The 10,756-nt window shown below is 56.2% G+C and overlaps 6 protein-coding genes across 6 annotated transcripts; 3 read left to right on the top strand and 3 right to left on the bottom strand.

Annotated features, from left to right (window-relative positions):
- Window positions 1-1,916: 1,916 nt before the first annotated feature.
- K437DRAFT_218368 (cyclin-related 2) lies at window positions 1,917-3,141 on the top strand (the record flags this gene model as incomplete). Its single annotated transcript, XM_013384736.1, has 4 exons — window positions 1,917-2,046; window positions 2,395-2,610; window positions 2,845-2,960; window positions 3,040-3,141. Coding segments are annotated over 4 exons (564 nt in total), but the record flags the coding sequence as incomplete, so codon positions are not given.
- Window positions 3,142-3,506: 365 nt separating this feature from the next.
- Window positions 3,507-5,774, bottom strand: K437DRAFT_259987 (uncharacterized protein). Its single transcript, XM_013384735.1, has 5 exons — window positions 5,449-5,774; window positions 5,202-5,380; window positions 4,788-5,122; window positions 4,169-4,713; window positions 3,507-4,088 (listed from the first exon to the last, which is right to left on the bottom strand). The coding sequence occupies exons 1-5, from the start codon at window positions 5,647-5,649 to the stop codon at window positions 3,588-3,590; spliced, it is 1,761 nt and encodes a 586-aa protein (XP_013240189.1). The 5' UTR covers window positions 5,650-5,774; the 3' UTR covers window positions 3,507-3,587.
- An 893-nt stretch (window positions 5,775-6,667) lies between these two features.
- On the bottom strand, window positions 6,668-7,301 carry K437DRAFT_240961 (histone-fold-containing protein). Its single transcript, XM_013384734.1, has 2 exons — window positions 7,073-7,301; window positions 6,668-6,999 (listed from the first exon to the last, which is right to left on the bottom strand). The coding sequence occupies exons 1-2, from the start codon at window positions 7,233-7,235 to the stop codon at window positions 6,734-6,736; spliced, it is 429 nt and encodes a 142-aa protein (XP_013240188.1). The 5' UTR covers window positions 7,236-7,301; the 3' UTR covers window positions 6,668-6,733.
- Window positions 7,302-7,672: 371 nt separating this feature from the next.
- On the top strand, window positions 7,673-8,126 carry K437DRAFT_211361 (histone-fold-containing protein; the record flags this gene model as incomplete). The annotated part of the gene is made up of 2 exons (XM_013384733.1): window positions 7,673-7,909; window positions 7,980-8,126. Coding segments are annotated over 2 exons (384 nt in total), but the record flags the coding sequence as incomplete, so codon positions are not given.
- Window positions 8,127-9,294: 1,168 nt separating this feature from the next.
- K437DRAFT_240952 (H3_DROME histone H3) lies at window positions 9,295-10,038 on the bottom strand. The gene is made up of 2 exons (XM_013384732.1): window positions 9,732-10,038; window positions 9,295-9,658 (listed from the first exon to the last, which is right to left on the bottom strand). The coding sequence occupies exons 1-2, from the start codon at window positions 9,843-9,845 to the stop codon at window positions 9,362-9,364; spliced, it is 411 nt and encodes a 136-aa protein (XP_013240186.1). The 5' UTR covers window positions 9,846-10,038; the 3' UTR covers window positions 9,295-9,361.
- Window positions 10,039-10,520: 482 nt separating this feature from the next.
- On the top strand, window positions 10,521-10,754 carry K437DRAFT_212736 (histone-fold-containing protein; the record flags this gene model as incomplete). The annotated part of the gene is made up of 1 exon (XM_013384731.1): window positions 10,521-10,754. A coding segment is annotated over one exon (234 nt), but the record flags the coding sequence as incomplete, so codon positions are not given.
- Window positions 10,755-10,756: the final 2 nt, after the last annotated feature.

Below are 10,756 nucleotides of genomic sequence, written 5' to 3'. Positions count from 1 at the left end.
GAAACACAAATTCAGCCATCTGAAAACGAATGCTGACGACCGGGACGTCGGTATCAATCATCTGAAGGCAGGCATCAAGCCGGCATATCAAGCCACGAGTCTTCCTTTCTCCATCAAGTGCGCAAGGCGACAGGCAAAGCATGCTCTTCGCAAACTCTTCCTCGTCCGCACCGTCCACAGCAGCTATAGGGATATCCTCCTCATTACATCATCCCGGCTCGTTGAGCAGTAACATCAACCCCGACAACCCATCATCCTCTGGCTCGACCCCTCAGTCCGGCTCCGGCTTCGGCTCTGGACCCGGATTCGGTTCTGGCATAGGTCACAGTGGAGCAGGCTCAAACAAAAGCTTGGAGCCTGACTTGTTCCCAGCCTCTTCTTCGAAGCTAGGCTACAACGCCGGCAATTCCGTGCTCTCCTCACCGATTGACGGCAGCGGCAGCAGCAACCACAGCACCGAACCGTCGTCGTGGCATTCTTCTGCTTCCATCTCGCACCACGAGCAAGCCGGTTTGCAGTCCCGTTCGACATCCACCAGTGCCAGCCTGCACGACGGTGACCGCAGCTCTGCTGGATTCTCCACGAGCAGCGCCGGCGGAAGCAGCAGAAGCAGTGTCGAAGGTGGTGGTGGTGGCAGAGGAACTGGAGGAAGCATCAGCTCCTCCACGAGCATGAGCAGCCCGCAGACCATGTCACCTGGCGATAGCAGTTATCACGACCTCCACCAGCTCAGCCACGGCGGAATATTTGGCAAGAAGCAAGAGACAGCTGCAGCTTACAGCCGCAACCCCAACAATAGTAGTGGGAAGATGGCAGACACAACTTCGCACACTGAGCAGTCCTCTTCTCTGGAGTTCGGCAACGGCGGTCGCAGCAGAGACAACACCGGAGGAGGAGGAGGCAGTCCCGAAGCTGGGATTGCTAGCGCGCGAAATTCCAGCAATAGCAAAAGCTACAGCAACAGCAACAGCAACAGCAACAGTAGCAGGACGAGGAGCAGCAGCGCTAGCAGCAGCAGCAACTACTCCTCGCCACCTTTCTTCCGCAATCAGTCGTCCGCTGCAGCTTCGAGCTCGTCGTATTCGGGCGCAGCGGATGCCGCGAAGCAGCAGTCGGGCACCCGTGGCAGCAGCGCGTACACCTCGTCTGGCCCGGGCCAGCAGGTGATGTCGGCGGCTCCTTCTGGCTCTGGTGCGACGGCGTACGGGTCTGCGTATGGTTCTGGCTCTGGCTCTGGCCCAGGAGCTAGCTCTGGCTCGAACACAGTTAACTCTACCTCTACCTCTGGAATGCTGGGCAGCTCCAGCTCCAGCTCCCAGGACGATGATCGCCATTGGAACAAGGCTCGTGGGCAGCAGGACCAGTACATCGCGACATCGAATAGCAGCCACAACAGCAACACTAAATACCACTCATCCTCTTCTGCGAGCAGCAGCAGTATGAACACCATCGTGCCACAGCGATCAGCTGCCGATTCAACCGCACTCGCTGGCGCGGCGTCTTGCTCGCATACACTTCCTTCCGTCTCGGCTAAACGTGACAGTGCCAGGAACAGTGATGTGCGCAGTGTCGTAGACAACTGTGGCGGCCACTCGTCCGTCTCTGCAAGGGAATATGACTCGAGGAGCAACTCGAATGCTAGTGCTGGTGCTGCTATCGTTAGCGATCATTTACAGTCCAACATCTCTTCAAGCGGCCGTGCATCCTCGTATCGCTCGCCGCAGAGCTCATTGGCGCACGGCCACTCGCCCGGCAACAACGCTCCTCCTCAGCAACAACAGCAATCCGCCGCGGCAGACTCAGGCGCAGGCTGTCCGCCTGAGCTCTCGCCTGCGCAGATGCAGTCGCTCATCGGCGACCGAGACACCGGTCGGGAGGCCAGCTCGCCACCGCGGCCACCGTCACCACCTCACCTCGACCTCGCGACGTATCCACCGCAAGACCTGCTGCGTGTGCTCGCGGCGCTGTTGCAACAGATCGCGATGGCGAACGACCAGCTGCGGCCGAGTGGTGGAAGTAGGAGCGTGTCTGGAGGCAGCGGTGGTGGTAGCGGTGCAAAAGGAGGCTCGCGCAAGGAGACGGGAGGCTCAGGCAGCGGGCCCGGCAGCGATGACGATGACAGTCGCAGATGCAGCACCAAGATGACCGGGAGCAGTCGCAATCGTGAAGGAGAGAAGGAGCGTGTGCAACACGCATCGTCCACCTCTACCGGCCATGGCGGAGGGGACACATCGGACGGCTACGGCGAGCGAACGCAAGACCAAGCAGGACAGCATGCAGCGCCGGGTGACAACTCACCCCATCGAGATACGTATGTCAGCCCTCGATGTGGGTCCAGCTCGATGGAGGTACGAAAGACGCATACGGGCCGACGGTCGTACTACGGCGATCCAGAGCCGTACTCTCCCGGCTCCGGTCGACTACGTATCACGTCTGCTGCCCTCGGTGCCCTGGGAACGCCAAGCAGCACGCTTTGTTTCCACGCGCGCAACGTACCGAGCATCAGCATCGAGAGCTACCTCCTGCGCATCCTCAAGTACTGCCCGACGACCAACGAAGTCTTCCTCAGCCTGCTCGTCTACTTTGACCGTATGAGTCGCATGGGCCTCGGTGCCGATGCGGGCAGCGCGCCGTCCGGAGCAGCTGCTGGACAGCCGCACAGCACGCTCGACGCGTTCGAAGGCAACAACAGCTCTGAGCGGCAACAACAGCAGCAACAGGGGGGAGGCTCAGAGGAGATGCGTCGGTCTGCCAGCACTAACACGACATCCTCCGTCGCGAGCGGGTTCAGAGATGCCAGCGTACCCCATGGCGCTGATCAGCCGTCAAGCGAGCCGCACCCAGGCATGCGCGGATTCGCCATTGACAGCTTCAATGTTCACCGACTCGTCATCGCCGGCGTGACTGTCGCGAGCAAGTTCTTCAGCGATGTGTTCTACACCAACTCGCGGTATGCTAAGGTGAGCGAGTTAGCTCTGCGATTCTGCTGTCCTGTGTTCTGAAATTGACCTATTGTTGCCGTCGCCTTCGCTCACACAGGTCGGTGGGTTGCCCGTGCATGAGCTCAATCAGCTGGAGCTGCAGTTCCTGCTGCTCAATGACTTCAAGTTGGTTATTCCACTCGATGAGATGCAGCGCTATGCAGACCAGCTACTGCTGTACGGCTCGGGGCAGCAGGCCGCGAGCGCGAGCTCGCCCAGCCTGAACAGTAGCGTGTCAAGTCTGGGCAGCAAGGTCGTCGGCGCCTCAGGTGGCGGATCGAGGATACTGCATTCCTCATGCATCCCTGATCGCTCGGATGCGGGCACGCCGATCAGCAACATACACTCACCCGCTATCGCCGGAGGGCCTGGAGGAGCTATGTCACCAGGCTTCGCTGATGATGGCGGCAGTGGTCGCGGCAGCAGGGCTGGGAGTGGGTTTCGGATTGATGCGGATGGCGACGCGAGGATGCGAGGGTCTTATTAGATGCGAGGAAGCAGCGTGTATTCAAGCCTGTGCTATTCATTACAACCCGCATACATGGAAGTGCTAACTGTCACAAAGCCAATAGAACCGATATGGCTACACAAATATAGTCGCGGCACTTATAGCTCAGCATGCGGCTCGGCTGGACGAGGCGGCGGGTGGTATGTGCGTGGGAGAATGTCGATCATGTCTGGCGTAAGCTGATCCAGCGATGTGACCCCCAATAAACGCATGCCACGCTGCACCTCATCAACCATGATCTGTATCGCCCTTGACGCGCCCGCCTCGCCAAACCCGCTCTGCGCGTACAGGAACGGCCGACCGAGACCGACAGCTTTGGCACCCAGCGCGCGTGCCTTGAGCACGTCCGTCCCGCGCCGGATGCCCCCATCGACAAAGACCTCGAGCTTGTTGAACAGCTCGGGCTTGCGCTGCTGTAGCTCGATCAGCACATCGATGGGCGCTGGGCTGAACTCCAGCGAGCGCCCGCCGTGATTGCTGAGGACGATGCCATCTACTCCGTGCGCTGCGGCGAGCTCAGCGTCTTCGACGCACTGGATACCTTTGAGGTAGAGTGGCAGCTTGCACGTTTTGCGGTACCATGCAATGTCTTCCCAGCACTGGGGAGAGGAAAAAAGACTTAGCAAGGATCTGGTTATGGTCGAGTCTCGTTCTGTGGAAATGCGGGTACGGTACGCACAACGTTCGGGTCAATGTACCCGCTGATGGCAGCTGCGACACCTAACCCTTCTCCTGCTTTGTCGCAAACGCCGCCGCCCGTTTCGACTGCCTCGCCTTTAGCGCGCATGTCCTTCTCGCGCTTACCCATGACAGGCGCATCCACGGTGAGGAAGACGGCATTGACGCCCTTCTCCTCGATTTTGTGCAAAATGCGCTCCGAAGCGGCGCGGTCACGATTGACGTAGAGCTGGTAGAAGACTGGCTGGCCTGGTTGACGCGCGTCAAGCATCTCGTCGAGGCCGACAGACGCATTGGCGGAGATGCCTTGCATGATGCCGTTTGCCCCAGCTGCGCGAGTCAAGTTGAGCTCGCCATCCGGGTGCCCGAGCTTGGCCATGGCGGCAGGAGAGATGTAGATGGGCAAGGTGACGTTGATCGCCTTGCTCTTGCTCGCACCTTCTGTGTTGGCGAGGATCCGTGTAGAGGTATCAACCTCGCCCACTTTTCGCAATACGCGTGGACGAAACCAGATGCGGCTGAAGGCTTGGCGGTTGTTGTAGTACGCTGCAATCGCAGTACCAGAGTCACTCCTATCAGCGGCTACTAATTTCAGGGGCAGAACATCGCGCTCGACTCACTGATCTCATCGTCACCTGCTGATGAATAGTAGGCCCATGCCTGCTCAGTGAGCAGATCCTTGGCTATGCGCTCGAAATCATCGAGGCTTAGGACGGTGCCGACGGCCGGCAAGTTAGCCAGCGCCTCCTTCCGCCTCTTTTCCGCGTCCGTCAACTCCTTTTGCTCGACTTTGACCGTCTTGGGGTCCACCAGACCGAGCTTTTGCGAATCCGTCAAGTTGTCATCGATCGCGGTGGGTGGGTGCACTGGCTCGTAAATTGCCGTTACATCCTTGCCTGCATTTTTTAGGATGACATTTCGCCCACCGGGATGTTTGTCGATGAAGTCGGTTACGCTGGATTGGAGAATCAGCAGGAAATTTTAGAATGGTACAAAGGCAGTGGCTCCAGGCTGCCACTTCAGGTTAAACGTACTCGTAGACGTTCCCACCAATGACGACCCAGAGGCCCTGCTCAGGTGTGCTGTGTTTTGCCACTTCGTCCATACTGATCATCGACTTTGTGAGCTCGTCCGTAGCGAGCGACTTGTCTTCCGTCGGCGGCTGATTTCGAGGCTCATTACTTGCAGATGTGATGTTCAAAGCGGACCCAAGCTACGGTGCAAGGCAGTCAGCGAAAGGCCCTTGCGAATGTATGCTACTCGTCCCTTCTAATCTCGCACCAATGTCAGTCCTACGACACCCGCTGCGACACCGATCCATTCGGAGCGGCTGTGCCGCTCCGAATTTACCGAAGGGCTGCTTTCGTGTCGTTGAGAGACCTGCCGCAGTGCTGTCCGCTCGAGAGCAGGCCAGTTAGCCAAGGACGCTCGAGTGCGGGCGCTGTGAAGTCGCAACAGCGACCTGCCGAGCTGTCGCTCCATCTTGCGAGCCGTGCCTTTGTCGGAAGCGGTATGCTGGCGCTGGAAAGAAGGAGAGGATGGCTGGGACTAAACGATGGAGTATCTAACCATAAATAGAAAGCCGTCGCAGCGCAGACACAGAAGTCATAAGTAATGGAAAGAGAGGCAGGCAGCTTTGAGAGGGCTTCGGGGTGGCGTGGTTGATATTTCTTGTCTTTGTGCGGACCGACGGGAGAGACCAGACACGAGGGAGAGCGTGGGGAAACCTGCGGGCGCGAAAGCCACGCTGGGCGTGGGGGTACAGCAGCAAACAGCAGGGCCTTGGAAAGTAGGGTTGACCACAATCTGCAGTATGACACGGAACTGTCGACAAATTGATACTAATTCTCGACAACCCACCCTACCTCCCCATCTGCTTGTCCGATACATGCACCCGTATTCAAAAACTCCACAAAGATCAGAGCTGGTTTGGCTCGCACTTGTGGCATGGTATAGATCACAATTCACACAGGCTACATATTACATCCACACTCAAGGTGCGCAGTGCACACCCACTCTCAGCGCTCAGCACTCAGATCTCAATGAGAGCAACGACGGCTCGGGCGAGCACAACGTGTAGCGCTGACGCAAGACATACTGCACAAGTGCGACGGAGGTAATGAGTATCATTGGGACGCACTACACTCTAAAGAGCCTGTACAAGTTACTGTATCGTCTCTCGAGCCTGAAGCAAAGTCTAGTGCGCTGCGTACCAGTCTACAGTGTCCCTGTGATGATCTGCATGCACAACCACATGCTCTGCAAGTCGGCTCCAAATGAATGGTCGACTGTTGTGCGCATCAGCATGAATGGCATGCCGAGAGACTGGAGCAGCTGTGAGCAGATAGCGCGCCTAAGCATGAGAACACATAAAGGTATCACCTGCCATGACCCAAGACGGCAGTTCGGTGTTTTCCATGCCGCCAGGGATGAAAAAGACACTGTGACCGTATACTCAAACGCCCAAACGTACAAACAAACACAAGCAGATTACATACTGAATAACTTGACATCGTATGGTTACAAGAGTAAAATTACAGAAGATGCGCAGATGCAGACCGTCCAATCACTTGGACGACGAGAACTTGGTGACTGACTTAGTGCCTTCGCTGATAGCGTGCTTAGACAATTCACCGGGCAGGATCAGACGGACGGCAGTCTGGATCTCGCGCGAGCTGATGGTGCTCTTCTTGTTGTACGAAGCGAGCTTGGAAGCCTCACTTGCAATGCGCTCAAAGATGTCACCGACAAATGAGTTGAGAATTGCCATTGCCTTGTTGGAGATACCAGTGTCCGGGTGCACTTGCTTGAGGACACGGTAGATGTAAGTGCCTGAAACACGTCAAGATAGCGAGAATAAATCAATATATGTTTACATCGATGTATCAACGCGACAAGTGCTCACTGTAAGTCTCCTTGCGTGCCTTGTTGCTGCGCTTCTTCGCAGCGTCCTTGCCAGTGGTCTTGCTGGTCTTCTTGGCGGCTTCAGTGGTTTTGGTGGCCGAGGCAGGTGCCTTGCCGGCCTGGCTGGAAGGGGCCTTGCCTCCGGTGGTAGACTTGGGTGGCATATTGAAGATGAGGAAGTGGTCGAGTGTGTAAGTGAATGAGAAATGTGTTGAAGCTGATGAACAGAGTTGCTTTGGTAGGCGGATGGGGTGGGGATCTGGAACGCGAGGAGGCGCGGTCTATATACACTGGCGATGGTTAGTGGGACGCGTCGGTAGGGTGGGAGTCCCGCCGGGCTCCGCGCGCGTCCAACATTTTCTTCCACGTCGCCAAAATCATTTCAGCGACGTGCCAAAACTTCTGGCGCCCACTCCAGGAGAGCCGCGAGGGAGTCCTGCCGCCCTAACGCGCTCCGCCACGGCTCCCCGTATATAGACGCGCGCGTCCATCGCCAACTGAACGCCCTTGCTCTTCCCAGTTCCAACCACGAATATTCGCAAGTCGCACCTCATACAATCAACCCACGCCCACCCCCTCACATTCTCACATATTTGCAATCATGTCTGGTGGCAAAGGTGGCAAGGCCGGTGACTCGTCCAGCAAGTCTACCTCGCGTTCGGCAAAGGCCGGTCTCCAGTTCCCAGTCGGTCGTATCCACCGTCTCCTCCGCAAGGGCAACTACGCACAGCGTGTCGGTGCCGGTGCCCCAGTCTACCTCGCCGCCGTCCTCGAGTATCTCGCAGCTGAGATTCTTGAGCTCGCTGGCAACGCCGCCCGTGATAACAAGAAGTCAAGGGTGAGTTTTGATGCCGCCTTGTCCTCTCATGCATTAATACTTATGTGCATTCCCTATATGTTCGTTTTAGATTATCCCCCGTCACTTGCAGCTCGCCATCCGCAACGATGAGGAGCTAAACAAGCTGCTTGGTGGCGTTACCATTAGCCAAGGTGGTGTTCTGCCATTCATCAACTCGGAGCTTCTGCCGGCCAAGTCTGGCAAGTCCAAGAAGGCCTCCCAGGACCTTTAAGATGTTTCTGCTTTCGCATCTTCACACTGTGTAGTACTAGTATTGTAACAACAGCTGCTTGATTCTTTATATCAGTCGTGTTGGCATGGATAGTGTGTTTTGTTAATGCCCTTGTGGGTCGATCATATCTGAAACTAGCTCCAGCCCATGGGAGCACTAGAAAATACATATTTATAGGACGATGTTGTCAAACTGTCAGTGGGACAACAGGTTGCTTCATACGTGTCATCAAGCAGTGGAGGCCTGGCGAGTGCACAATACACGTACGGCGACGTGCCGTTGGCAATTGGGCATGGGCTATTCACTATGGAGATCGCATCGTTACAGCCTGTTGCAACTTCCATCACTCATCGCGCTCCTCAGCGTCTGTCCTCGTTCGTCTCTGCAGTCTGTTTGCTCGCATGTCGTTGTTCTGCCCTTGGCTTGCTGAGGTGGTATGCTGACGTGAGTGAGCACGTGAGCGGATTACCAACAAGCAAAAGCCGCCAAAGAAAGCCAGTGTGAGTGCGTGTTTTGTGGGTGAATGCAGGTGGAGTGCACGCGTCTGTGGCAGACGCGTGGAGATCTCGCGCGGAAAGGCAACACCGTCCGCGTCCATCCGTGGGGGCTTGGCAGCCTTTGGGAACTGGCAGGCACATTGAACATTGAACATGGTACATGATTTTAAGTTTCCATACCCTCGACCGATGGACGCCCACGTGGGCGTTTTTACCGCGCTGCAAACACGACTAGGTGGAAGTAATATGACTTGCTCATTACATGTACACCTGGCTGCGGTTGCTGTCAGCGCTCAAGCTGCTCGCGCTATGTATATATTGCGGACTGCCTCCTTTATACGGCTGATCCTGCTCATTGCTATTGGTTGTGGGACCGGATGTAGAAGACGCCAGACAGCATTGGAGTTCACATTGAAATCCGATGCACGCTTGCACATATTATGTATGATGCATGATACCTGTCATGAGTGCCATCCATATTGGCATACGCACAATTCCTGCCTTGAGTATCCTTGCCATGGAGACGTGTATAAAAGGCCTCCCCGTGTGAAGCCCAACCCTCGATCACACTGATAAATCAGAAACACAAAAAGCTGGAACAGGCATCATCAGTCTGAAAAAGCACGGGCACGCAGAACGCCAGCGGTTATAAACATATAGCAATCACCGGGAAAACATGTTACAGAGCTAATAGTACAAAGAATAGAGCATAGATGCGGCTGCTTAAGTGCGCTCGCCCCTCAGACGCCTTGCAAGAGCGATGTCCTTTGGCTGGATAGTGACACGTTTGGCGTGGATGGCCGCGAGATTAGTGTCCTCGAAGAGCGAAACGAGGTATGCTTCAGCGGACTCTTGCAGGGCCATGACGGCGCTGGACTGGAAACGGAGGTCGGTCTTGAAATCCTGAGCAATCTCACGGACGAGACGCTGGAACGGCAGCTTGCGGATGAGGAGCTCGGTCGACTTTTGGTAGCGACGAATCTCACGAAGAGCGACGGTACCAGGCCTGTAACGGTGAGGCTACAAGGATTTTCCCCAAGTCAGCGAGCTGTATGCCACACACAATGCAAGCACAAGTGATGCATTCACACACCTTCTTGACACCACCTGCGGATGGGGCGCTCTTGCGCGCGGCCTTGGTTGCGAGCTGCTTGCGCGGGGCCTTGCCACCAGTGGACTTGCGTGCGGTCTGCTTCGTGCGAGCCATTGTTGTGAATGTGTGAAGTTGATTGAGTTCAAGCTGAAGTGGCAGATGGGATGAACTGTAAGCGGATGTGTGGAGTGTGTTGAGGATCGATGGGAGGCATGGGCTGCTGGCTATATACCTGCTCTGCCCAACTTTGATCGGCTGGCTTTGCGGACCCTGCTCGACTTGTCATTTTGCATGTTGCGTACTGCTGTGCGCCTGGTGCGTTGTGAACGAAACAGATGGTATCTTGGTGTGAACGGATGTGTGATGGGAATTCAATGTGTTGATCGACGCGTGCGCGGCGCCATGCAAAGACGCGCCGGGCGCCGTGTTGTGCCGCGCCACACCCGGTGTGTGCATTGTGAATTGAAAGAGCGCGTGTCATTCGTGAACGGAATACTAGCTGCAACAATTCCATTCACACGCTCAGCTTCTATGTACGTCGAATGGCCCCTCCCCCGCGCAGGTAAAGCCAGCTTTCAAATTTACTCGTCTTTGTACTTAAGCCAACGTGCTCCGAGACTCGTCCTCACCTCTCATCTCCATCAGCATCAACTCGCAATCGAGCAACACCACAACACTATCACTCTCTCCTTCACACTTTCTAACTACATCAAGTGAGCTGCGCACACACTTGGCTTTGCTCAAAGGTCATTCCGTCTGACCTTACCCTTTCGTTCTCCTGTTCTCAGTATGTCTGGTCGCGGCAAGGGTGGCAAGGGTCTCGGCAAGGGTGGCGCCAAGCGTCACCGCAAGATTCTTCGTGACAACATCCAGGGTATCACCAAGCCTGCTATCCGTCGTCTCGCACGTCGTGGTGGTGTTAAGCGTATTTCAGGCTTGATCTACGACGAGACCCGCGGTGTCCTCAAGCTCTTCCTCGAGTCCGTCATCCGTGACTCAGTCACTTACACCGAGCACGCCAAGCG

Source organism: Tilletiaria anomala (assembly GCF_000711695.1).
Source record: "Tilletiaria anomala UBC 951 chromosome Unknown K437scaffold_154, whole genome shotgun sequence".
NCBI classification, from domain to species: Eukaryota; Fungi; Basidiomycota; class Exobasidiomycetes; order Georgefischeriales; family Tilletiariaceae; genus Tilletiaria; species Tilletiaria anomala.
The sequence above is the reverse complement of the archived record's forward strand: the minus strand, read 5'-3'. Positions and strand labels throughout refer to the sequence as shown.